This window comes from Agelaius phoeniceus, chromosome Z, assembly GCF_051311805.1.
Source record: "Agelaius phoeniceus isolate bAgePho1 chromosome Z, bAgePho1.hap1, whole genome shotgun sequence".
In the NCBI taxonomy this organism is placed as follows: Eukaryota; Metazoa; Chordata; class Aves; order Passeriformes; family Icteridae; genus Agelaius; species Agelaius phoeniceus.
The window spans coordinates 21,835,137-21,862,961 of record NC_135303.1 but is presented as its reverse complement, the minus strand read 5'-3'; the positions used below and the strand labels follow the sequence as shown (position 1 = coordinate 21,862,961).

The 27,825-nt window shown below is 39.2% G+C and overlaps 2 protein-coding genes and 1 long non-coding RNA gene across 8 annotated transcripts; 2 read left to right on the top strand and 1 right to left on the bottom strand.

Annotated features, from left to right (window-relative positions):
- The first annotated feature begins 1 nt into the window (after position 1).
- On the top strand, positions 2 to 6,883 carry LYSMD3 (LysM domain containing 3). Of its 2 annotated transcripts, none has more exons than XM_077172053.1 (3): positions 2 to 630; positions 823 to 1,098; positions 3,099 to 6,883. In XM_077172053.1, exons 2-3 carry the CDS (start codon positions 838 to 840, stop codon positions 3,705 to 3,707), a joined length of 870 nt encoding a protein of 289 aa, XP_077028168.1. In that variant the 5' UTR covers positions 2 to 630; positions 823 to 837; the 3' UTR covers positions 3,708 to 6,883. The 2 variants fall into 2 exon arrangements, with proteins under 2 accessions (XP_077028168.1, XP_054508284.1); XM_054652309.2 differs by having other exon boundaries at positions 4 to 608.
- On the bottom strand, positions 6,212 to 21,067 carry LOC129132930 (uncharacterized). 5 transcript variants are annotated; one of them, XR_013180134.1, is made up of 6 exons: positions 20,808 to 20,943; positions 19,292 to 20,662; positions 18,529 to 18,656; positions 13,588 to 18,319; positions 12,750 to 12,858; positions 6,212 to 9,445 (listed from the first exon to the last, which is right to left on the bottom strand). It is a non-coding gene; the product is annotated as an uncharacterized LOC129132930 (long non-coding RNA). The 5 variants fall into 5 exon arrangements; XR_013180137.1 differs by lacking the exon at positions 19,292 to 20,662 and having other exon boundaries at positions 20,930 to 21,067; XR_013180138.1 differs by lacking the exon at positions 19,292 to 20,662 and having other exon boundaries at positions 20,808 to 21,062.
- MBLAC2 (metallo-beta-lactamase domain containing 2) lies at positions 21,067 to 26,710 on the top strand. Its single transcript, XM_054651541.2, has 2 exons — positions 21,067 to 21,617; positions 23,211 to 26,710. Exons 1-2 carry the CDS (start codon positions 21,173 to 21,175, stop codon positions 23,597 to 23,599), a joined length of 834 nt encoding a protein of 277 aa, XP_054507516.1. The 5' UTR covers positions 21,067 to 21,172; the 3' UTR covers positions 23,600 to 26,710.
- The last annotated feature ends 1,115 nt before the right edge of the window (positions 26,711 to 27,825 follow it).

Below are 27,825 nucleotides of genomic sequence, written 5' to 3'. Positions count from 1 at the left end.
GGGCTAGATTTCTGTACCTCTGCAGTACTAGTGCTGAGGGGACAGGTGTGAAGGGTTTATAAAGAAACAGCCTGGCAGCTTCTGAAGGTGCAGCAAGGCTGTAAGAGCCAGGCGGGACTAAGAGATACAGAACGTGGAACTGCGAACGCTAGGGAAAAACAGTCTCAGAAGAACCCTTTTAATGACTCAAATACATGGCAACTTCGTACATCTGAGCAAACTATGTTTCTCCAGAAAGAGGATCAGCAAGAGCACACCGAGGGCTCCAGGAAGACGAGGGTGAAACGCTTCATCGCCCGGCAGCGCCGGCCCCGCGCTCCGGCCTCCAACGCCGAGCAGCTCAGCCAGAGCGCTCTCTGGGCCGCAGCGGAGCGGCGCGGGCAGTGCGGAGCGGACCAGTACGGAGCAGGGCGAACCGGAGCAGACTGCGCCAGCGCCAGTCGGCACTACAACGCGCTCTCCCGCCGGGCCGGCCCCGTCGGCTAGGCACGGCCAAGCCCCGGGGCCGCCTCCCGCCACCCCCGCCCCCTTCTTTGTGCGGCCGGCGCCTGGGCGTGGCCGCGCTGCGGACGTGGCAGCGCGGCCGCGACAGCGCGGCCGCCATCGCGGTGGGTACCATGTGGAGTGGGGGCAAGTAAAGCCGCGGTCCGGGGCGGAGCGGGCCGGCTGGGCACGGCACGGCACGGCACGGGACGACTCTCACCTCCCCACGGCGGCGTGGCCGGCGGTTGCTGAGCCTGGAGGGAGCTGGGCGGGGGCGAGGAGGAGGGGCCAGCGTGGGGCTCCCCGCGGAGGGCGCCACGCCTGCGGTCTGTTCCACAGGGTCACCCGCGGAGCATGGCCGGCAGAGGCGCTGGCAGCGGCCCGCAGCCGTCCGCCGTGGCGCAGCCGCTCACCGGCGGTCACTTGTACCCTTTCGTGAGCACGGAGAGCGAGGGGCCCGAGGAGGAGGGTGAGCTGTCAGAACTGCGGCCGCGGGGCAGGGAGAAGGTCCGGCGGAGCGCGTCGAGGGACAGGCTGGATGATATAGTCCTGCTGACGAAGGACATCCGTGAAGGGGACACGCTGAACGCGATCGCACTGCAGTTCTGCTGCTCCGTAAGTGCCCAGGAGCGGGGCCCGCGAGGCTGGTCCCGGGCCGGCTGCGCCCGGAGGCAGCACGTAGCAAACGCCGTGTGTCTCAGAAGTGGAAAATTACGTCAGGAGTGTTCGTGTTACAGCGCAGGGTTCCGGTTCCGTGGGCTTTTCCCCTTAAAACTAATATAAGTGTGAAAAACAAGTGCATAGTTTTGGTTGTGACACTCTCAGAGTGTTACAATCAAAGCTGTTCTCCAGTCATAGGTCGGCACATCTAGTGCCATCCTTGTTGTTGGGCTGGGGGACAAGGGTGAACTATCTTAAGGGTTTGTGTGGAGCCCTAATTCCATCAAAGTACGGGAAAAAAATCCTCCATATTTTTCCTTTGAATTCCACTAAATTTTAAGCATGAGCATGCTGTACTTTTGGGAACTTTCCACCCCTGTGCACCCTTCCTTGTGCTCACTACTTCTAGCTCAGTTCTTACATTATTCTGGTAAACGTCCTGCCTACCCAGTAATTTTAGCTGCCAGTACTATTAAGGCAATGGCATTGGTCTTGGTTGATGTTTCCAGTTTAAACAGGAAATCAGCTGTGTGTGTTGATGGGACTGACTGCTAAGTGCACAGGTGCCATGAGGTCAAGTTGAAAATCCGTATATACAGAATACACTGTCATCTAATTCTTCAGGCAGAAACAGAATTGTGGGCCTCCTGTTGTGACTTGAGGTATTAAAGTCTTGACATAACTAATCATGGCAGACCTTAGCCTCAATAACCAAGTCTTGGCTTCAGAATCTACTGCAAATGGGTATTTTGAGCAGCTTTATGAGGTCAGGCCTCACTAAGAAAGGAAGGATAACTAAATTGTACTCTTTCTTGCAAATTCAAGAGAATGTGAAGAGCTATCCCGGGACTTGAGGCAGAAAGTATAAGTTGCGTTCTGGTGGAATCATAAATTGCTGCATTTGGCAGTCTTTATTCTTACCCAATTTATTGAACATCATACACTTAACAAATACACCACCATAGCAGCTGAAGGATTTCTACACATTAAAAAGGTTTACATGAACTTGGATACAGTGCATCTTCAAGTGACCGTAATTCCTGTGTGCTTTGCAGGTGTTGCAGAAAAGCACTGATTTGGAAGTACTTCATTATGGTGAAGTTTGTGGCTGTGCCTGCTACAGTGAGGGAGTTACCATCTGAAAGTGAAGCCAGTGATTATGCCAGTGCACTTAAATCCCTGCAGAATGTTTCACATTAGACTTAAAATCTGAACTTACTGCAGGCAAAGTGAGATTAATTTTGAACAAGAATAGGAAAAGGGGAGAGCTGACTTAGGTAAAGTAGATTACAGTAGTTTAAAAGTTATACTTGTTTTCTGCCTTAGCCCCCAGAAGCAGCAAAAAAACACACCTGTGGCTAGATGAATTGCAAACTCATACTTTGTAGTAACTCCTAACTCAGATGTTTCTCACTGAATTAGAAATTAACAGTAATTTACATAATTTGAAAACTTAAAGTGAGGTGAATTCTCATTAATTTCACAGAGATAATTGCCAACTGATAGCTGAACATACATATAAGTTAATGTATCTATGTGAAGTGACTTCCAGTCTTCTTACCTGAAGTGGGAGGGGTTTTGCATCATAATTAATTTCCTTCTTGCTGTAAAGTTGTTCAGATTTGGTCTTTGACCTCTTCTGACTGTATGAATGGGTATCAAAAATACAGTACTCATACTGTATGAATGGGTATCAATTAAAAAAACCCACAAATTTAATGATAATAAAAACCAAAGGCCTTACCCTAGACTTCAGCTTAAAATCTGAACTTAATTTGAGAAAAATGATATTTTGAACAAGAATATGGAAAAGGAGAGCTGACTTGGGTAGGGCAAAAACAAAGGCCTTATCTTTGTTTCCTTACAAAATACTTGTATTTCTTAAAGGTGTAGTACTGTTAAGGGAGTTTTGGTTCAATGCAATATGATGTTTTAGCTGTTGTTTTCATTTTTAGGTTGCAGATATCAAGAGAGTTAACAATCTTATCAACGATCAAGATTTTTTTGCCCTGAGATCTATCAGAATTCCAGTGAAAAAGTTCAGTGTATTGACTGAAACCCATATATCTCCAAAAGGAAGACCAGCTCTTCGGCCTGCTCTGTATTCCCCAGAAGTACAGGAAACATCTCTTTGTGATAAATTCTCTGCTAATGAGACTGCTGGCAACTTCTTAAAAGAAGTCGATCGAGATATAGAAGAAATAGTGAAGTGTAATGATACAAAGAGAGAGAATCTGAATGAAGTTGTTTCTGCTTTAGCAGCCCAACAGATCTGTTTTGAAACTGATGGTAAAACTAAAAAATGCAAGGATCCTTACTATGGGGCAGACTGGGGTATAGGATGGTGGACAGCAGTAGTGATTATGTTGATTATTGGCATAGTAACTCCAGTTTTTTATCTCCTGTATTATGAAGTTCTAGTGAAAGCAGATGTCAGTCACCATTTCCCAATGGAATCTTCTCATTTGTTTGTCACAGCAGTATCACATCAGAAAGAAACAGAAAATGGAATAAATCCAACAAATATGATGAAAGTTGATAATCAAGGAGACCTTCAGCATTAATAGTGGAAGACCCTAGACAGCTGTTGTTTGTAGATACATAACATAGGTAAAGGGGAATCCACAGGATGCAAAATGCACTTGGAATGTAGAGAAGTGTACTGATGTGTGACTTGCCTTTATGGGCAGTATTCCACTACAAGGATATTTCTGGGGATCACATAATCTCTGAATATGCCTGAGATAGGCAATTTACAAGACTGGGGTGTATATTAAGGTATGAAGTCATCTCTGAAGCTTTGCACCTTTTTCTATTTTGATAGGCATGTTTCTTAATTAATGATGAGATGAAAAAATATAGCTCGAACTAACACACAAGGAGTTCCGTGTTTTACAGCCCAGAAGTGGGCATATGGGGATAGCTAACTTTTAAACATCTGAAAGGATTTACAGAATTCATAGTACACTTGACATTTTAATATCAGGTTTACAGTTCTAAGTTTAAGTGGTGTTCTCATAATTTATCTTTCTTATAGAGTAAGATTTCTTTTAAAACTCAGTCATTCCATAATTAATAGCCAGCATGAAGTTCTTTTTTACAGAGGCAGTAGCACTTAAACTTGAAATCTTGTGCCTATAGTCAACCCATTCCTTGGTACTTTTCAGTATATGCACTAGGGTAATTTGTTTTCTCTGTCATTCTGTGCCTCACCACAGTCCACTTAGTAGTCCTCTTGAAACTTCACATTGTTCCTTGGTATCCTGCTGAAAACTGACTGGACTGCATTCTCATCTGATCACCTGTGTGTAGAATGAAAAAAGTGCTGAAGTGTGGCACGTTCCTGTAACTGCCCCAGTAGTCCTTATTTTCTGCTAATAGATTTATTTTTTTCCCCTTCCTGTTAATCTCAGTTCAGGACCAACTGATTCTTCAGATAGCAGTCATGTGGGTACTGAGCATACTAATACTGGTCTTGTGCCCATGAACCTCAAGCTCTTAACTTTTTCCTGAAATGTCCTAGAGGACTTCAAATGCTATTTAATGTCTGCTAGCAAATTTGAGCAGAATAGACAACTTGTACTACAGACCTGTACTTTACATCTTGGTGTATTTATGAATGTTTCTCTTGGAGTTTCATGATCAACCTTGGTTTTTCTCCTCTTTTTCTTCCCCATCTAAAAAGGCTTCAGGATAAAAAACAAACAAAAACCCATAAAAAAACATAAATAAAGCCCCACACCTCTGGACTCTTTATACAGAAAGGAGGTACTTGTGTACTCAGAATACTTTTAAATAAAAACTGAGATGGTGCCTATAAGTATTTTGGTTATATTTGCCTGTGGAGTAAGAATTCCATTGCCCTGTTCAAAACAGCATTTATTACCAAAACCCAGTATAACAAACTTGATTAGGACTTAAAAAGAGAGAAGTGGAAAAACAGACAGCAACCTTTAAACTATTATTGTAATTTTTTCAATGAGTGTCTTGACTCATATGCAGTACAAAAAGGTAAAGAGAACGTGTTCTAACTATTGAGGTATTCCAAAATGCTTTTGTGAGATTCTGAGAGTGAAGACCTAGGCCCCATTTATTCTTGGAGCACCTGTTTCCCCAAGAAGTGGAGCAGAGAGTCTTCACTGGCATGCCAAGTGTATGAACAAGAATTGCCTAACTTGTATTATATTGAAATTGAGGCAGGCCAAAGCTTGAAGGAAAATGATGTAAAGTTAGGTGCCTGAACTATGTTACTGTTGAACTTTTTGATTAAAGGAGCATCTGTGGAGATAGTGAGCCTACTCATAGTCTCCACACTGGAAAAGAGATTACAAACAGCATGAACTTGATGATTTGCATTACACTTGTTTTCAAAGATCCTTTCAAATAGTAGTTATTTTCTTTAAGCGAATATGCCTGTAAGACAAACATAAACACTGAGGTAGCAGTTCTATATGCAAAAATGCTTCACAAAATAATTTATGGTGGCTAAAGTGATACAGCTCTCATGGTTAAAACTTTAAAAGGTGACTCACTCCGACAAGAAAGTTTTGGCACATAAAAACAAATGTTTTCTATATAGGATGAAATTTGGTATATAATGCATAATTTTTTTGCTGCATAATTTTATTGTTTTGCTGTTTCTCCCATCCTGTTGCTGAAACTCACCAGTTCTAATACTTTATCTCCTTCCATTTCTTATGGATTCATCAAAGAACATTAAATTAGCTATTGTGATGATGCAGCATAAGCCTAATATATAGCACATACTTGGACTGATAGTTACTAAATTGCTGTTGGTACAGAAATGAACTTAACTGTGGTTGTGGCTCAACTAGGTCAGGAAGGTCTCTGACCTGTTGATGTATGAATACAGAGGTCTGTGGTGGTACAGCTGAAGAGTCCTCTAGTGTGTCCCAGACTTTGGGCTTTTACAGTGTCAAAGACCTGTGGCTTACTGGCACTGAGTTAAGGGTGATATGCCTTCCTTTACCTTAAAATAAGCAGTCTTCAGAAAAACACAAAGGAGTAGCTATTTTATGGGACCATATTCCATACCAAGAGCCTGATATGTTTTTACATATGTATTATGTAATATATTTCATACAGCACATTTAATTAGAGTTAACGTTATCAGAAGATACAGTAGAACTCTTTTCAAGACTGTAGGACTCCTGATCCTGGTAATCTACAACCATCAGCTGGCCTGCCTTGCTGCAAAATGTGGGGATATTTACAGCTTTTTTCCAAAGTACAACACAGCTGGTAATTCATCATCACAGCCTGGAATAAACCGGGTAACTGCTCTCTGAGGAACTTAAATCGTATTCAAGATAAAATCTCTGAAGGTAGTCTTCTAGAAACTGATTTCCTAAAGAAACAAACAAAACCAAAGACAAATAAACAAAAGAAACCCCAAAAGCAAACAAAAAAGAGACAAAACCCCCACAAACATGGAATAATTGAGTTGTAAATCACCTTTTGGAATAATTGCAACAGTTCAGTTTTAAACTTAAGTGCATATTGCACTGCTGGATCATAAAAAATCTAAATGTTTTAAGTCTGGTATACTTCAGAATAAGTTCTCACAAATAGTCTTTGTAACTTGTATAAGGGCTGAAAATACAACTTTGTGAAATACTTCTGAGTGAGGATGCAAGTCTTATTTTAAATACTTCTGCTCCTCTGCTTTTAGAAAAATGTAAGTAATATATGTAAAATAAAGATTTTATTTTAGACTGCAGTGAAAATGGTGCATCTAATATATTTTTAATTCTATGTATTTTGCATTTTTTGTTACAGCAGGTTACTACTTTTATTTGTTTAGGCCAATTTTTATGTATGATCTACAATAAAAATCCTTAGCCAGCAAGTACTTTGTTGGCAATATTTTTATCTACCATACCATAACTGCAGCCTTTATGGTTTATTTTGTTCATGCCTTGTAAACTTTGAACTTCTCTGCATAAATTTTGGAGAACATTTTAGTTCTTAGAAATAGGTATGAATAAGTAAAGGAGGGATCAGTGAAGTTCTTCGACGGTGAGATGACACTGAAAGCAGTACTCTTCTGTGCTATAAATTAGGATTTGAATATATGCATGTCCAAATTTGAAGTTTGCTGCAGACTAAAGAACAGTCATAAGTTTTATTGCATTATGGTCTTGCAATAAATTCTAAGCAATCAGAAAATCAGCTGCTAAGCAGAGGTGCGAGTATTACACCTCTGGAAGAGCACAATCTAACTGCTTTTCAGAAGTGCCCTGGCACTGATCTGTGTCCTTGTTCCTAATCAATGGCCTTATTTACCATAGCTAAACTAATCCTGGAGGGTCCAGCCTAAGACTTTGCAACTCCCTCTGGATGACAGAGGTGACTACAGTTTACCTCTTAAAGGACTCAAAAAGACCTGATTTTTACCAGAGTAATATTTCTCAACAGTGCAGTAGGAAGGCACTTGCCCATTAGAAGAATGATGAATGGAGAAAGTATCGGTCCTCAAGAATTACTGTCTGCTACAGAATGAGATGCTGTACTTGTTCAGGCAAGCCACAACTTGTCAACAAATTGTTACTCGTGCAGTAACTTTTCTAGCATTAATTTTACAGTTCCATCTATTTGCATTGTTTTGTAGGGGGTAAGGAGTCTCACCATTCACCTTGCACAGGGAGAACAGCTACCAGAAGCAGTTATAGTCACAGCAGGCAAATCTAATTTTCAGCATCCTTGCCTCATTCACATCTTCTGTGTTTTGTATATCAGAAGTTCACAGAATAATGCAGAATTGTTTCCCAGTCATCAGTAAGGTGAAACACTTTCTTTAAAAGAAAATAACACTGCAAAACCAAGCAACATAAAAAGCCCAAAACCCCTGATCAACAGTAATATAGTAACAATAAAAAATATTATTTTTTACTATCAAAAGACAGTAAGATATAGAGAATGTGCTGTCACAGCATTCTTCAAGCATCTAATCTCAGTAATAACTTTTCAACACTACAGCTGTTGGTTTTCAAATAAAAAGGATGGTTCCAAACATTAAGCTTTTGCTTTTTCTTGGCATTTTCTTATTTTTTTAATTAGGACATCATGCATTGGTTCTTCCAAGTCAGTTTATGTTGAAATGTATAGCTGTCAGTTATTTTCAGTTACCTGAACTCAGAAGTTACTTAAAAGTTATTCAAAGGAGTCAGCTACCAACAAGCAGCTTATGTCCGTAAAGGCTCTGTGTCTTTTTTTCTGTAGTGGTCATCAAGAATTTCATTATTTGTTTTAACATTTTACTGTTGAGGCATAGAATTGACTAGTGCAAATGCTTAGACAATTTCAAGTAAAATGCATACTTTTTTTCTGTGCAGAGGAAACACAATGGCATACCCTATTCTATCCATAGGCATTCCAGAGGACCATAAAAAGGCATGTCTGCAAAGCACTTAGCAAAAGAACAAAACATAGGATTCCCTAGTCTCTTTTACAGAATAAAAGTATTCTGTACAATTATTCAGTACAATTAAACTCCAGTGTGTTTTTGGAGAGTCTGCTTAAAACCAAAAGAGCTAAAGCATTAAGTCTATTTATACTCAGCCTATCTCCATAATATACGGCTTCAGGTAGTATAAGGCTTGAGCAGTTTAATACTTAGAAACAACAGCTACTATGTTGCTTCAACCATATTGTCATCACTGGCAACACCAAAGCCATCTCCATCTTCAAAATGGGAAGAAATGTAGTCATTTTCCTAAACCAATGGGGAAAAAATCACTGTATGTGTAGAGAAGACAATTTCTAGAAGAAAAATTATTTAAACTGCACTTGAGCACCCACACTTTAAAACAGTAATAGATTATTGGGAAAGAAAAAGGAAAATACTGTAATGAAGTCCTGATATATATGAAACAACAGGCATCACCGTTTTCGTGATAAAAAGGAGTAATTGTGTGTATTGATTGTGTAAACACATTCTTATGTACAAGATCTTTTTATCAGAGCTCTTTGTGAGTAATAAGTCTAGAACAGTCGCTTAAATTTATAATACAATGTAGTGCAACAAAGACAATTAATGTAATAATTTCTCCCAAAACAACTCTGCCTTATTGGAAGCTTGGAACATTTCTTTGCCAGTCAACACACTATCAATGACTGGGATCTGACTCTGTATAAATAGGAAAACTAACATTCCACCTCTTCATGCTCTTCTTCATCATATTCCTCTGGTTCTTCTGCTTCTTCATCATCTTCACCTTCTTTGTCTTTTGTCTTTCTCATCTTCAGGTTTTTCTTTTTCCTCATCCTTCTTTTCTAGCACCTGTCACAAGGCAATCTCTTAACAAGGTAATCCCATTTTACAGCAACAGCATATCCTCCACACTACCAAAGAGTTGAGATGCACTTAACAGCACGACAGTTAGCATAACAATGCTGTGCAAATCTTGCGTGTCAATATTTACAATATGATGTGAAGCACAAGAACTTAATAAGGATTTACTTGGTCAAGCATCAGCCATAAAAAACCATGTCCTGTGTAATAAACTGAGATGACAATTCCCCTTTATTATTATTCCCACTGTTAGAACAGTTGACAGAAGACCATTTCATACTTGATAAAGCAATACCTCATACCATATGTAATAATATAACTACTTTAAACAACTGGTGGATCACCAGGAGAAAAAATATAAAGCTGTTTCACCTTAAAAGTTCCCACTGACACATGGTTAAGTAATTGCCAACAAAACAGCGGTCATGTCCTAAGTTTCTGTGTTTTTTCTCAACTTAGTAAATTCTTTCAAGTTCCAACATCAGTAGATGGGTGAAATAGCAACAGATTTAAAAACACTGGCACTAGTTTCTCCTTCTGTAAGCTCCAATAGCAACTCTACTATTTACATTAGACTGTGTTGCTACCCAGTGAAGAGCAGTTGGTTGTTGTGTTCAGGTACAAACAAAAGCAAAGAAAGTGGTTTCTCCACAGCCAGACTTGTACCCTAACCCTTGTGCCACCATGCTGCAGAACAGTTGTCTGTCAGAGTAGCAAGAAAAGACCAGAAAAAGTGTGTGTTTGTTATTCCATTTGTACTAATAAACATATTAGGTTTCATTTTCCTTCAATGTCTATTGTAAAATTTAGAAAGAGTATGCACATCTTACTTAATTTTTTTTCAATGACATCCAGATTACTTTTAGGCTCAGAGTTTTTTGCCTTTTTTGTTTTTGCACCTGGTGAAATAAAATACATTACTGTTATTTTTTTTTGTTAATGTGAAAAAGACAAATTATCTTGTTTTACTTGTTCTTAAGAGTAAATACATCCTGAGTATGCCACAGAAATCCCATACTATCTGTATTAAAATTACCTGAGACTTTGAGCTACATCATTCAGAGAGATGCAAATGGCTGATTTACATAAGAGATGCCTGGCTGAAATTCAGTTTGAACAAGTAGTTGACCAAAGGCTGGGCTAAAATACAACATTCAGCTTCACAAAATACTAGTCACCTCTATACTTAAAAAATGCTAAGAAACGAGAACAGAATCTCACTTGTTATGTTTAATCATCTTGAAAAAATAAAAACTCATTTTTACTGATTTATACAAAACATTAATGATGGGTACTTCAGACAAGTAGATGTTAAAAAAAGGCAGAAGTTCATTAGCTCCAACAGAAGGCATTATTACTACAGCTACATGGCTTTTTGACTACAGTTGGCTCTCCTCTAATGAATCTATGTTGTGTATTTCTGCATAGTCCCCTGATTCATGAGCATAATCTTTATCAAGTTTCTCCCTGATTAACTGTATGGTGGAGCAAAGATCAAAAATAGCAAACTATATACCCAGGTAAGAGTTACTTGAATGGCAGCACCCTAAACCAAAGTTCCCCAAATGCTCAAGGATGGAGAACACTGGGAACTGCTGAGAAAACACTTATATTTTATCAAAAGCATTTGTCATAAATAACATTGAGTTTATTCCAGTGTTTTGCCTAGGAAAGGATTATATGACTAAAGTGCTGCACAGAGCTCAGGGGAGTCAAGCTGCTCTGCAAAAACATGAACAGCATCAAACAAACACATCCAGAATGAAGCAGGCTTTTTAGGAAAACAAGCAGAAAGTGCAATTCAGAATTATCATCCCTGCACAACCTCCTGCAGGCTTTTACAGATAATACATATAGAACAAACAGACATGAGATTTGTCTCTAAGAGCTGGGCATCTTTGGCCCTTATAAATTAGAAACACGGTGTATAATTTGCAGGCAACCCCAGGGAAGAGATGAGAATCTTGACTCCATGTTTCAGAAGGCTGATTTATTATTTTACGGTATATATTATATTAAAAGAAAATGATATATTAAAACTATACTAAAGAAAGAGAAGACATCAGATGGCTAGCAAAAAAAGGAATGAATAATAAAATCTTGTGACTGCTCACAACCTCGACACAGCTGGCTGTCATTGGTCATCAAGTAAAAACAACCACATGAGACCAATCAAAGATGCACCCATTGATGAACCATCGCCAGACCACATTCCACAGCCATCAGATAATTATTGTTTACATTTTGTTTCTGAGACCTCTCAGCTTCTCAGGAAAAAAATCCTAGCAAAAGGATTTTTATAAAATATGTCAGTGACAACGCTGATTCATTGTTAGAACTATGGGAGCAAAATAGCTCCCTACCTTAGAGGTGCAATAGAATACAGTCTAATTCCTGGTCTTCCAGTACTTGGGCTAAAATGCATACATTTGATGCTATATCCCTGTGCATATGGCTGGCCTACTGAACCCAGATGACACTTTTATTTATCTTATTTATGTATTTTTTCTTTTCAGCAGGCACTGCTGGTATCTAGGATTTTGCATTTCACAGCCCAGGGTCAGTGTGGAATTCTACCCTAAGTTTTGTCACTGAGAAGGCAGTTAAAACATCCAGGGAAACCAAAAAAAAAGGAGGGGAGGTGTGTAAAAGTAAAGCTGCCTCTGTGCATCGAACTGTATTGATCCCAAAACCACTCCTGCAAGCTAAAAAGGGAGAATGGTAGGAACTTGGTTTGAATTTCTGTACAAATTCTGTTCATTTGTTCACCTTTGTTCCACCATGGTTAAAGTGTCACCTAAGTGTCACCATGGTTAATGTGTCAAAAAAGACAAGTACCAGGAGCTCTAATGGGTCATTGATCAGCTATGTGCAAACCTCCTGACTAATACAGAACTCTCTATCATCAGGATTCCACAAAAAAAACAACAAAACAACAACTAAATGTATCATCAGGAGTCCACAAAAAAACCCTTAGCCCCACATTGTTTTTGCTTTTAGGGGAACCTGGTTTTTAATCCAATCAAATTCTGATGGTCAGCTGATCTTTGCCATTATAACATGTAGAGGAATGTACTTCTAAGAGCCAGTAAAGAAATCGGAACTAAAGAAAGAAAAATTCCCCCACTGAGCAGTCATTCTCTTTTTATGATCTCAGGGCGAAAACTATTGTGCATAGGCTTATAAAAGCCCATGGTTTCTTCTTTTGGAATAAAACCCAGGTATATTCTGGTCCCATCTTTGGAGATTTTGCAAATAAGTATTTCATTTTCAGTTGAATGTTACAGTCTACCTTCCGTATCATGCTTCTCAATGATGCTCTAAAAGGGAACAAAGATTCCAGCTGAGCCAGTCTCTGTGACTATGGACATTCCCATTCCTTTTTCTGTTTTATCTGTGAACTGAAAAATGACACATTAAAGACTTGGAAGAAAGCAAACAATTATATATAAACAGACAGCTAAAGGAGGCCACAAATTTCTACAAAGAACTTAAAATAAGTCGTAAGTCATACTAGAAAACACTTTGAAAAACAAATTATGCTGTGTAATAAAGATCTGTTTTTCTATAAGAACTACCACTACTAGTTCCAACTGCTTTTCAAGGATGTGATTCACGATTCTGCAGACAAAAGCTGAAAATAAAGTAAAATCAGGGAAAATAGAAAATAACCCACATTAAGTTACATATAAAAGGCCTAAAATATTCAAAAATCAACCAAATCATTAACAAGATAATTGAGAAACCAAAATATAAAGGAAACCTGAACAGCCAGTTACTATTGAGTGGGATGAATGCTGACAAAAGATACAAGTTTTCAAAACAAAAAAGATTTGTGGATTTTTTAAAAATTTTTCACTGTTACATATCTTGTATGTTAATATGGTGCATCAACATAAAAGGCAGAAGAAAGGAAGGAAAGTCTTTTCCAGTAAGTTAAAACATGCTACAGAAGCAAAGCAAAAACCACAAAAGGCAGACTAATAAAATATTTATGGAAAAAATCTGCCAAAAGCCTTAATGATTTAGACTAATTAACATTTCTAGCATTTTTTCCTCTAAGTATCTCCGTTACAGCTTCTGTTTCTCAACTACTATGTAATATTTGTTTCCTAAAATATATAACATACCTTTTTTGTTTGCCTTCTTTGGTTTCATCTCTCATAGGAGTCTTCTCCTATCTGTACACAAAATAGCTTTAATATAGAAAAATTATGATTTACAGCAGTAATCCTTCCCCTGCCACCAGGGAAAGGAAGGGTCCTCAATCCTATTTACATACATGCCAAAATGTTTTAGTACAACAGTTTTAGGGAATTCTAGCTGTAATTTAAATTGAGAAACGGGAGTCAGGATTGCCATTTTACCCACATAAGGACAACTGGCTTCTATCCCAAGGAGACAAAGTTCAGCCATTCCAGTGGCCCACAGGCTCTTCAACTTACTTATTATGTAATTAAGTTTGCAGTAGTGAGCTATAAAGATATGGTTTGGGAAGGCTGATATTATAAAACATAGCTTCCCATGACAGACATAAGGCTGGGTTGTTTTTAGTAACATCAGTGTTTGCTCCCTGTTCAAAACTCTTATGAAGTGAGTAAGGAAAAAGGAGTACAAGAGTGATAGCCTAAGTTTGCATTTGCGCTGCTAATCAGTTGTTACAACAGGGTAAATAAATAAAAGCAGATTCTTTCCCTTTTTTTTTTTTTATGACAAAAGAATACTCACCTTGATCTGAAATCATGCCAAGTACAATAACTCTCAAAATACAGGACTGGAAGGAATATATGACTTGGTAATAATTTCTTACCTTTCTATTGTTTGAAAAATAGTGAATCAAATACTTAAAAGATCAGAACATTTCACAGGCTCATAGAAAATTAGCCTTTGATAACCTCAGCCATTTCCTGGTGTCCACATTTCCTGCTCCTTTGCATTGTCCTGGTACTCCTGACTACCTCTCAATTACTATAGAGAAAGTGTTACTCAGTTCACAGTCAAGGCAATCCAGACAGTCCTTGATATTTACCTGTAACTGAACATAGAGTATATTTTTCTAATCCCATGTTGAACAGTTTCTTGTTGTCAAACAGTAAAAAAACTGAACAAAAACCTCACTCCAAAACAAACAAAAAACACCCAACACTCCAAAAATACTATAATTTATTCTTTTATCCTTGAAAACATGGAATTGTTAAATGCAGATTTATTTAGAGACTAAGTTGAAACATCAAATGTAACAGTAATTCTCTACTCTTCAAGAGTTTCACAATCAAATCTTTATTACAAAAACCAGTGAGCAACATTTAACATCACTGTGTTATTCATAAATAGTATCCAGTATTCCTAAGTCTCAAAAGGTTGTATCTGATCACCAGCTTCCAAGACTTCCAGTACTTCTGCAATGGAAGAGCTTTGCATCCTATCCAAAACAGCAGCTAAACACTTTTAATACATTTAACCCTCATCCAGGCACAAGAAGTAAATTGAGAAATTCATAGTAGTCATACAGTGCAAGTACATCCATTTATACATGGATAATAACCTTTTACATACAATCTCTAATGCCAAAAGCAATAGCAAAACTTTAGTATTTTTAAATCAGTCACATTTTTTCTTGACAAATTACCACATGCAAAATCCACTTAGTGCAAAATTACTGAATCTGATTGCACTGTTAACCCAAGTAGGGATAATATTTGCAGATATTTTACAAAAAATAGTTACAAAGATAGCCTTTGACCTTTAGCATGAAAGACTTCTAGCACATAATCACAAACTCATAGAATCACAGAAGAGTTTGAGTTGGAAGGGACCTTGAACATCATCTTGTTCTAACCCCACTGCCATGGGCAGGGACACCTTCCACTAGATCAGGTTACTCAAAGCCCCATCCAGCCTGGCATTGAACACCTCCAGAAACGGGGCATCCACAATTTCCCTGAGCAACCTGTGTCAGTGCCTCAACACCCTCAAAGTAAAGAATTTCTTCTTAATGTCTAATCTAAACCTATTCTCTTTCAATTTGAACCCATTCCCCCTTGTCCTGTCACTACATGCTATTGCCCCATCTTTTCTGTAAATTCCCTTCAGATACTGAAAGGCTGCAGTTAGGTCAGCCTGAAGACTTCTCTTTACCAAGCTGAATAATCTCAATTCTCTCAGCCTCTCCTCATAGGAGAAGTTCTCCTTCCCTCTGATCAACTGAGTGGCCTCTTCTGGACTTGTTCCAACAGGTCCATGTCCTTCCTGTTCTAGGACCCCAGAGCTTATGCAGAACCGCAGATGGGGTCCCACCAAAACACGGAAGAGGAGAACAATCCCTCCCTCAATGTGCTGGCAATGGCCCAACCCAGGTGCAGCACTTGCACTCACTATTAAACTACATGAGATTCCCATGCACCCACTTCTCCTGTCTGTCAAGGTCTCTCTGTATGGCATTCCATCCTTCAGGTGCATATTCACCAAGGAAAAAGAAGACATCATAGATGAAGTTAAATCTTAAACTTAGTTATTATGAAGACAAACAGAAAACCTTCCCAAAATTGTGCATGAAAGAGTCTACAATTAAAATAACAGTGTCTCAAGGGGCATTCATAGATATAGGAAACTATCAGCAAAGAGAGGAAAAGAAACAAATAGTTTTGATTTCAGTTCAAGGCTCTTTAGTGAAGAAAAAATTGCTGATGCCATCAGTAAAAAAATACATTGACTGACTCTTGCCACTCACAACCAAGGAACTAATTCCAAACCAATGCCAAAGTGGCAGTCACCCAGTCTTGGCAGATACACCTAGAGGAAAATATGAGTGATTCGTAACTTACATAGTGGGGTAAATAAAGAAATTTCTATAGAATATGCCTGCTATTCTCTCAAAATGAGTGTTGAATGATGGAAATCTATGCTATATGGCACATTTCACGTCAAAATTTCCAGGTAGAAGGAGACAGGGCTTTCATTTGCTACCTGAATAATGAAAGATAGACAGATACATCCTAACTAATTAAAACGTTTCACTTCTCACACTTCAAAAGACCATTTGGCTTGCAGATACTGCTCTGAGGTTTTATAACAATCCATTCACTCTTGTAGCAAAGACAATTTATGAAGTTCCTGCTTACAGCCTACTTTGTGACACCCTCTTAGTTTTACAAGATGTTTTGTCAACCAGGTAACAGAAAATATCAGTTAAAAATAATCTACTCCAGAGTTTTCTTAAAGCTAGACCACTTTTGCCACAGAATGCAGTCCCAGAGACAACTGCACATTGCAACGGAGATAAAAACAAGCTTTTTAAATTGAAACCATCAATTTATGATGTCTTTTATAAGTGTAATGTATATGTAATTATAACCCACCCCTCAGATGTGGCATTTTGGACAAAATCAGGGAAAAAAATTATTAAAACTGATACACAGTCATTCATAGTAATCCTAAACTCTTAATTGCCAAAAGCAATTATTCTCACCAACTGAACTTTCTCAGAAACCATTCCTTCTCTCTTCAGTCAGAGTAGTGTTGCTCTTAACCACTTCAGTGACAGTGTTACAGCTACATTAAGTATGCAATCTGAATAACATGGACACTCTTCTTATGACTATTATCATGAGGTTGTGTTGTCTAAAACCAGGCCCTCACACAGTTTCTACCAGCTGAATTTAAATGAAATGTTAAGAGTTGGATTTTTGGGGTTTGAGGGAGGTTTTTTGTGGGGGTTTGTTTTTGGGGTGTTTTGTTTTTGTTTAACTTGAATCTTGAAAGTGAGAAAGATAAATATGCAAAAACAGTTTTAAAAATATCCAGAATACTACAGGCAGAATTACAGAATGAATGTTGTTTCTCTCATGTGATAAATGGTGCTAAATCAATAACTGAGTGGTAGGTTGCAAAGCATGAAGTGTATCACAAGTCCCAGATCTGGACCATGAAAGGAGCTTATTGCTTCCATCTATATTTGCTAGTTGGCCAACACTTTAAATCACTTAATGTTGCTGATGTTCCTTAATTGTGTTTCTAATTGCATTTACAGAAACTTTGTGTGAACTCAGAAAGTGTCTAATAGGAATATGCAGCAGCAATAACTCTCTGCTTCAAATAATTTCACTGTAAGTTAGTCAAAGCTGTAACATACTTTTGGTCATTGCCCAGTCATTAAATCAACACTTGAATTTTTTATTGATTCTACTTATACAGCTAGGTTAACTCTGATTTTCCTGAATGGCACCAGATTTGCCCTGAGAAGTTTAACTTGGTTCTGAAATTTGTTCACAGAAGGAAGAAAGCCTTTTACCTTCTCCAGGGTATAAATTAAATATACTGGGGCTAGTAATTCTCCTGTAAGGCTGACTGTACCTCAAAAGATGCAGTGTATACAGAATTCAGATGGCACAGAACTGTGCTACCAAGCAAACTGCAACATTCACATGAAAAACAGTTACAGATGACTTAGTAATATGAAATCACACATCTTAATTGTAATGCTGGATTAAGAGGATGAATAATATATGGTTCAGTAAGTCAAAAGCTTCCCTGCACATCAAAATGTGGTCAGAAGATGGTCTTTATTCCCCTTTGATTTTCAAATACATCCTAAATGCCAAGTCTCAATTATGCTTCCTTAATTACACAAAGAATCTTTCAGTTATTTTCTAATGCTGGCTTCTGCAGTACAGGACAATCATACACAATCTTTCATGTTTGCATAAATAGTAATTTTCTAAAATCAGCAAATCTATTTATAGCTTCAAAGATTAATATAAACTCATTTCAGAAAATTCAAGTATCCAGTGTATCTATTCTTGTAATGTCCAGAAAACCAAATCATGATGAGGACTTCAATGCACTAACTCCTTGCAAGCAATCCTGTTAAAGATGTGATACAACAGTTAGCAAAGGGGAAGGAAAGCCCCTTTGATGATGAATTAAGAAAAATGGTGATTTACATTATTATAAAATCCAAAATTCTTAGGGATGTTCATATATTTCATTAAGTTCTCTATGTTCTCTAAACATGACTGTGAACACAGTTTACTTGAACACAGACTGTGCTCCAAGATACTGGCTGTACTTACTGGAAATTATGGTGAGGTTTACAGATGACATCACGTAGAGCTGCATCTTTACCAAAGCCAATAACCTCCATGTTGAAGGCAGATGAAGCATGTCCCCTTCCTCTACCTGACCCAGCCATTTGGATGTACTGAAAATATTATAGATTTTTAAAGATATATTTTCCTTATGTGTTTCAAATTGATGTACATATTACCAAGAAAGTTAGTATCTAACAAAGACTACAGGCATTTTAAAACCAGAAATCATTTTTAAATAGCAAGCCATTTTCAATGCCCATCTTGGATTCTTCCACAGACTGTAAATTTGATACAAGCATAAAATCAGCTTCATTCACTTATTTCTGCTAGCTACCTCTGCATGCCTGAAATTGCCTCCTAACATAGGAATTTTAAGCCATCTTCTTCAAAACCCTAGATGCACTGTATTGAGTTCAACCAGAAGAACCAGAAACAGGTGAAAAAAAAGTTTAAGAACCCTGAACTTTCTGTGACTGCACTCTAGTGTTTTTTTTGAACTTTTCTCCAAAAGGCAGTTTGTGTTTGTCATTCATGACTTCTTCATCATGACTATTTTTTGTCCTTTATCTTAGTAACTATTTTTGGATCTTGAAAAAGTGACACAGGCAAAGAGGTAATTAAGATAATCAAAAGTCATGAAAAACTCCAGCAGGACTGCAAGCTAACTGCTGAAAAAAAAGGATATTGTTTCTAACTGAAATATTTTAAAAGGCCATAAAAGAAGAAGAGCCTCCAAAACACTTACAGTCACTTCTCTCCACTTTCATGTTATACCAAGCTTCATCCCATTAATTGCACGACCCATGCTTGATAAATAAATCAAAATGTGAGAATGGGGGAAGATGTCAATAAATGGGCTCCAAGAGAAGCTGAAGCGCTGTGATACTGCTCATTCCCACAAACCACTCAGATTGGTGCAAGGTCGAGGCCCAGAAATCCCATGAGCTGTTCACTAGTAACTGCAAGGTCACTGTACTTGCTCAGTACAACCAGGTTGTTCCAGACTTACTGCTGTACCTGTACGAGTGCACCTGGTTCCCCCCAGACAGAAGCAAACGCCTTTTTTTTAAGGTCATAGAAAACATGTTGATGCCAGTGTTTTTCCTACTTGTTACTTTCAACAGAAATAAGCTCTATGTGGATAAAACAAAATCATATTCTAGATTTCCATGCCACTCTGCAGCACAGAATAAATAAGCAGAGAGACCTAAATAAATATTTTTTTTTAAGAAAAAAAAAGGGAAGGGAAGGGAAGGGAAGGGAAGGGAAGGGAAGGGAAGGGAAGGGAAGGGAAGGGAAGGGAAGGGAAGGGAAGGGAAGGGAAGGGAAGGGAAGGTCCTCTGAAAATAGGATGAAAAGCAAGATGTGAGCCTTGCAGAATAGAGAAGATAAAAGACACTGTAAAGCCCCAAACATGAGCAATTATCTAGATGCAAAAAAAAAAAAAAAGTAAACAGCAGAACAACACAACACAAGTTAAACAAGATGCTAAGCTAACAAGGAAAGGCATTAAATGTAGTGAATATGAAGGTTCCATTTTTTAAAAGCTGCTTTAAAGTTAATTCTTAGTAAATTTGTTTAAAATGGCATTGCATTAGTCTGATGAGAATAAACTTTAAAACTAGCAGCATTTCAACTACACATTTTTACCCAAACCTACGATTTTTTAAAAACCTCAGAATGCTTATGTTTACTGACAGCACAAAGTGACAGTGACAGATGGAAAAATCCTGAAGAGTTGGACAACTAAGCCACTAAGGATGATAAAGTTACCCCAACTAGCGTTCTGTTTGCCTTGGGGGATTTCTAAAGGATCTAAAGGGTGTATTTTCTTGTTTTCGGGTAGTCTGTGTGTCATCTATAAAAGAGAAGATTTTCAGATTTAGGCTTTTCAAATTCCTCCAAACCTACATATGCACTTTCTCGGGCAGTTACTCAGGGGAAGGCAGCTTATGTTTCAGAAGGGAAAGGCCCGTGGAATCCGGATCCCCGACAGCTGCCGGACGGCTGGTGCAACAACAGCAGACCTGAGAAGACTGAGCGCTCAGACGAGCTCTCGGTATCCTACGCTTTCCTCACAGCAAAATTCCTGATCGTGTTCTGGTGGTTGTGTTCTCTGATTTTGAGAGGCAGGTGCCATCAGTTAAAGGGAAGAACATAAACAAAAGAAAGTACCGAACATTAAATACTGAAATTTTGTGGGTGTCTTTTTAACTAAAGCCAGTAAGGGGGAGAAGATATTTGTCCTGAGGGTCACTAACCTCTGCCGTGTGAGAATAGCCCTCTCAGCTGCTCTCCGCTCCTTTCCCGCTCCCCACCCCTCGCTGACGGCCCGTCATCCCTAGAGGGTCCTGCCGCTCCCCTCACGGCCGCAGCGCTTCACCTTTACTACCCCCTCCGCCGGCGGGTCTCAGTGGTGAAGGGGGCTCAAACGCGCGCCGTGCCGCGCCACGGCTGAGCCCCCCACAGCCTCTCCGAACCTCCCCACACCTCTCCCGGCCGCGTGACGCTCCGCCTGCCGCTGCCGCAGTGGGCCGGGCCCGTGCCCGCCCCGCTCGGCCCCGCCCGAGCCGCCGCCGGGGCACAGCGGGGGGGCGGCTTGCGGGCCCACAGCGCCGGCCGGGCCATGTCGGCGTTGGAGTGGTTCGCGCACAAGCCCCTGGGTGGCGGTATCTTTTGGATCCAGGAACGCTTCTACGAGTCGGGCAACCGGGCCAACATCTGGCTGGTGCGGGGCTCGCAACGAGACGTGGTGATTGACGCGGGGCTTGGACTGCGCAGCCTGCCCGACTACCTGCGTGACGCCGGGCTGCTGGCGCCGGCCGAGGGCGCCGGGCCGCGGCCGCTGCTGGCCGTGGCTACCCACGTCCACTTCGACCACTCGGGCGGGCTGCAGCACTTCGAGGAGGTGGCGGTGCACAGCGCCGAGGCGTCGGCGCTGCTCCAAGGCGACAATTACGAGGCCGTGACCTGGCTGTCAGACCGGGAGGTGGCGCGACCGCCGCGGCCCGGCTGGAGTGCACGGCAGTTCCGCGTCCCGCCCGTCCGGCCCAGTCGCCTGCTGCACGAGGGTAAGGGGGCGGCCTCGCCGCGCCTAGGGGTGCTGGGGCACAGTGCTCTGGGTATTACGGAGCAGCTTCTTTGCCGCTGAGCGCCTCTTGGTTTACCCAGGTCCTCTTATAAAATAATCAAATTGATTAATTTTGTCACTCCTGTGGACCTAAAAGCCACCCGCAGCCAGCATGGGACCAAAAAGACTCGTACTGGGTTAAATAGTTTCTACCAGTTCTGAAGGTTTTGGCGGCTGGGTTTTTTTCCATATAGAATAAGAATCACTCAGCAGTGTTTTAGGTGACTAATTGAGTACCCCAGGTTTATCCTTAGGTTTCAAATGGTATGTCAGCAGGTCATGTTCTGACATCTGGTGATCTTTATTGTTTATAAGCTGTCAAAACATGGAAAGTGCAGTTAACAGAACAATTCCTGAAATATCTACTGAGAATAGATTTTATTTTACAGAATTTACGTGAATTTTACATAAATACATTTATTGAATCTTACCTGACTTATGTAAAATTTAAAAAATCACATATTACTGATGTAGCATTTACAGAAGTGGCTTGTTGCAGATAAAATAAGATCATTTAGTCTCTAATGGGAGACAGTGACTAGGTTTTTTGGTAACTAAACACCTAAACTATGCAATACTATTCAGTAGATGTTAAAGAGTGGGTGTCAGAAAGGTGACACCTTAGGCACAGTGCTTACTCTTTTCTTGGCTTTATTAGGCCATCCCACATAGTTGCTGGAAAAGCAGAACTGAACTTACTGGAAGCTTCAGTAAAGATTGGATGACATTTAACTATAATAATAGTTAAATAACTATAGTGACATTTAACTATAGTAAATCAATAGAAGTTTGAGTTGTTTTTTTTCCTCAAAAAGTAGGGAGAATTATTTTTAAAAAAAAATACTTTTTTCAAAGAGCAAGTACACTGGCTGCCAGAGTAGCATCAGAATTTCTAAGATGCTAACTGAGACATGAGACACAAGTATCAGTTCAGTGGCTGGTACAACTAAAAGGCATTCACATTTAAGCTGTGAAAAAAATGACCTAATAGTAAGAAAGTTCTATTTTTATATCTTAAGGAATGAAGTGGAGAAAGTGTGTCAAGACAGGTGTGTACCTGTCTTGCTTGGTTCTCCTCCAGCAATTTATGTTTTAGCCTTATGCCTTTTAGGAGTAACAGCAGTGCAATTCTAAAGGAATTCTAAAGGTAAAATTATAATAAATTGTGAAATACGTTCTTTGCAAACTGTTGAAGACCCAGCTTAGTTGTATTCTATTTGTTCCCATTTCATTTTCTCTACTGCATTGCTTTTCACCTTGTGCAATTTATTAGAATGTGAATATATTCCATTAATACAACCCAAGCCTGTGTTAACCATTAGTATCACTGGAAAATACCATTTTGTTAAGCTTGTATTTCAGACACCTCTTTGGCACTCACGAAGAAAATAAATGCCCCACTCCCACTGTTGCAATAGGTAGTATGTATCAACTCTGCATATGAGTATATGCATAGAGAACTACCTAGTTCTCTTTATGTCATTTAGGAAACGTGGCAAATACATACAATTTCCTGTAATAAATCTGTTTGCAGGGGACGTGATCAACCTCGGAGATCGACAGCTCACTGTCATGCACATGCCTGGTCATTCACGAGGCAGTATTTGCTTACATGACAAGGACCGGAAGATTTTGTTCAGCGGAGATGTGGTGTATGATGGATCTATGATCGACTGGCTTCCCTACAGCAGAATCAGTGACTACATTGCAAGCTGCCAGCGCCTGATGGAGTTAGTAGATAGAGGTCTTGTGGAGAAGGTACTACCTGGGCACTTTAATATATTTGGAGCAGAAAGGCTGTATTGTTTAGCTTCCAACTACATTTCCCAAGCTGGAATCTGTCACAAGATCTCTACGTGTGCTATGAGATCCATTGCAAGCATAGCACTTCGTGTTGCAAATTCAAGAATCACTTCTCAGTGACAGTCAATTTTGTGTGATCTGTCACATGCTGTAAAACCAAATGGGTTGTGAAAGCATCAATAACAAGCAGAAGCAGTATGTGTTAGCAAAAAGATGGCCAATTGATAGAGGTGAGCTCAAAAATTCTCCCTGTTTTTTCCTACTTTATTCATATTTTTATAAAAACTCTGTAAACTAGTAGCTTTAGCCAAAGCTATAGTTTTTCTTTCTACTTTTTCAGAGCATGTTTTTACAGGTATTGCAATATATTGTTTTATTGAAATATATTGTTTTATTTATTTAAATTGAAATATTTTGCTTTATTTTTGTTACAATCTGGCAGATGGATAAATACTAAAAGGAGAGGTTTTACATTCATGCTTGAAACCTTGTTGATATAGTACTAGACTTGTGATTATTCATCATCTCCTGCTCAGGTTTTGACCTGAGAGAGCTCTTGTTAAGATCTAGTGTGTGGTAGGACCAGTGCCATTAGGTCAGAGCAGGAGCAACACCTCTGCAGGAGTCCGTGAGCAGAAAGTGATAATTCTGTAGCCATTGCCACCTGTGGGCATGGTTATCTGCTGCACTTCTCACCACTTGAAGCTTTATCTTTGCAAAGTACTCGTTTGGCATTTTCTTTAGAATACATAAACACGTGGAAATTCTATAGACCAAACTTTCAAGCTGTAAGTCACAGATACATCAGTTTATCACAAAAGCTTTTGGTGCAGACAGACTGTTGAGGCTTTCATGTTTCCTGGTGTGGTGCAGGGAACCACTGCACCAGGCGAAAGGGAGCAAGCAGGAGCACTCTCACCATTGGCTAGGGAACTGTTTTGTTTGTAGGCTTGTGAGTTAGCAATTAGACAGTTTGTGAACTAGTGAATTAAGGTGTTACATTACCCTGTACAAAGTGGACTGAGATTTTGCTGGATGTGTTTATTTTTTTCTGATCAGCTTATAAAAATATTTGGAGAGTTTGTTGTTCTGGAAAGCTGAGAGAAGGGAACTGTGACAAACTTAAGGCATTTGTTTATGCTAAAGGATATTTTTATGTGACAGTGTTGTAACTTGGTTGTTAATCATCTGTGTTAGGGGAGGGATTGAGACTTTAACATGACCTTGCCATAGTGAAGGTGCTGCATTAAGCAGCCAGTACACTTTTTATCACAAAGTGAATGTAACTCAAATGGTTTACTGTTTGCATCTGAGGTATGTGCTGCACGTAGTTGTTCTGAAATGTAAAGTGTGTTGCATTGAGTTTGTTCCAAAAAATATGTTGAATATATTGAGAAATGCTAAATAGCATTGCAATTTGCTTATGAAAATTGAATGGGTGATATTTAAAAGCCGCTGAAATGGTTAGTTTGTGTAATTATTTTAACAGTTTGTATATATTTAACTTTTTTAAATGGACACTGTCAGAATTTATTTTTGTACATAGACATATATATGTTCAAAAAAAGACTGCAAATGCTTCTCTCAAATTTTAGTGCAGTTTAACTTTTCTTATTTGGCTTTCACTTCATGCAGAAGGTTTTGACCCCATCATAGTCAATAATAAGAGAGCCAGAGGTTTGTGCTCTGTCTTAAGGCATGAGGGAGAGGAAGTTGATAGCCTTCTAAATAGATGCAAATTCTTGTGGAAAAAAGACTAACCTATTACAAAATTTAAAAAGCAACTCTGTCTAAAAATGATAAAAGCAAGTATCTTAGGTAAGGCTTTTTCCTTTTCATAGATGACTGCACTCCTGCCTTTACTGTGAATATATTCTTCACCAGGATTTGTATTGATTGTTGCCTAGTTCTTCTTAGAAGTGCCTATCTCCAAGCTCAAGCAAAATTGTGAGTGAGTAGGCCATGTGCAGAGATGCAGCACTTCAAAGACCTGTTACTTGTCAGTTCACAGTCTCTTTTTTTTGAGAAATCCATGTACATCAGTGTATGATGAGGAGTGTTCAGTGGGTAGACTTATATCATAAAACCAAGAGGTGTTTATCTTTGCCTCAGTTGGCAGAGGAAGAAATACAAAAACAGCATGGGAAGCAGGCTGAAGTATATGTATTTCTAAAGCTTACACTGGTTATCGAGAGGATGCCATGGTGTCACAGGTTACCTCACATTATTTGAATTCCTGCAATTTAGTTGACAGTGGTGTAACACCAGTAATAATCATTCTTTTTAAGCAATGCATTTGTGAAGACTCTGGGAGCCCTGGTGGTAACCCTGTGCGTTAAAGCAGTCACCAAGAAATCCAAAGCCTGCCAATATGGATGTCAAGTTGCTAAGTTTTGCAGATGTTCACTAGAAAAGTAAGATCACTTTGAATTGGGATTCTGTGTTATACTTCTATCAGTTTGTTTATTTGATCCAATATTAGAATCTCTGTAGCCAGATTTTACTATATTTTAAAGCCTGAGCTTTTATGAGAAGACTCACAGGCAACATCAGTTCAGAAGGAAAGAATAACCTCCATCCTCCATAATTTGTGTTTAAATCTGTGCTCAATATCTCTATCAGCAAAGATCCTTAAATGGTCAGATCACTGTCAAAATGCTCTATTGAGCTATGCTTAAGTCCACTAAGTACGAACCAAAACTTTGACTTTTTTACTTTACCAAAATCTAGGGGATAATTTCCTAGCTCAGAAATGAACTTTACATGCACGTAACCCAAAGTGGAGTTTGTTAGTAAACTGCTGCTAATCCAAATGAAAGTAGTTTTTTGAGTCATGAAATTATTTTTTGTATTACAAGAAATTCACTACTAGATAAATAATATTTAAATTCTCTTAAGAGAATGGTTTCTGATTATTTTTGTTAAGACTTAACAAATTTTAATCATAAGAGTTTGACAGTGGTCCTTTAACACTACTTGGATTAACTATTTGAAAAATGCATTGTAAGTTTAAATACTGTGTCATGTGAACGTTTAGAACTATGTTGATTTCTTAGTAACATCTAAATATATGTTGATGCAGTTTTCAATAGACTGGGGAGTTGATATAAAAATCAGATGGGAAGTTTTGTTCTGTAATCTGTCAAGGCTGTTACAATGTTAAACTACAGTTTGCACATAATTTTTTTTCATGTATTATCATAATAAAATATTATAATCCTATGCACTTAAGTAATGATTTCTACATATTTCTCAACAGAAGCACTTTTCATTCTAGATGGACTATATTTACAAGTTCCTAGCAGAATTATGCTTCTGAGAAAGAAACTGCATTTAAAATGTTTACACATTGTACATGCACTTTGCCTTGTAAAAGCAGACATCTGTAGCCAAAGAAAACAAAGTAATGCAGCTCTGCTAAGGAGAGCCTGAGGGAGGTAAAGGTGGAGGAAAAGGAGGAATTATTATTATTTAATGTTAAAAATCTAGGTCTCAGCATTCAACCAACACTGGTCCAAGTTCCTATTTATAATTAATGCACATATAACTTAAATCAGTAAGCAGTACCTCTTGGGTCTAAAAATTCAACCATGTATTACCCAAAATACTACTACTCCATCTAAAGTCCTTTCACTTTCAAATTGAATTAGGAAGTGTAGAAATTATCGAGAAGTAATGAAAAAAAAAACATTCATTATGTTCTGTTTTAAATTTATTTGACTTTAGCTATTACACGAGGGAGCTGCTAGCCAAAACATTTTAGCTGTATTGCCCTGGGTTTTCAGGGCAGTCAGAAAGCCGTTCGAGGTGCATCAGTAGTCCAGGCACTCGAGAATGCTGCGAAGTCACTTTACTAGCTTACACAGCCGCGCCTTGCTTGGCGTAGTGGGATCCTACCCCAAAGCCTGTTACTGCACGTGCAGGCTCCGTAGGGGCGGGATGCCCCTTCCCGTGCTGTGTCCCTAGGGTGGCGATGTCCCCTCGCTGTCCTGCCGGCTGACCGCGCCAGCGCCGCGCTGCGGGGAGCGACGCCACCGGGTGGCCACAAGTCGGGCGGGGGCTGCATTTACCATGAAAATAACAGAATCGAATATCAAAATAGAAACCAGCGGTGTTATAAGTCTGCTCCTTGCTTTTACTGTGCTATCCAAAACCATCTTCAGCATGGTTACTCCTAACGACTCAGATTTTATTGGACAGACTAATCTCACAATAATTTAAAAATTATAGGTTAAAAAATTATTTTAGAGCCAACTGCATATTCCCACACATGCCCAACAGAGTCCTGGGGAGGCAATCAGGCACTCAGCAGAAATTAAAATTGGAAAACCAAACAATAAAAACTT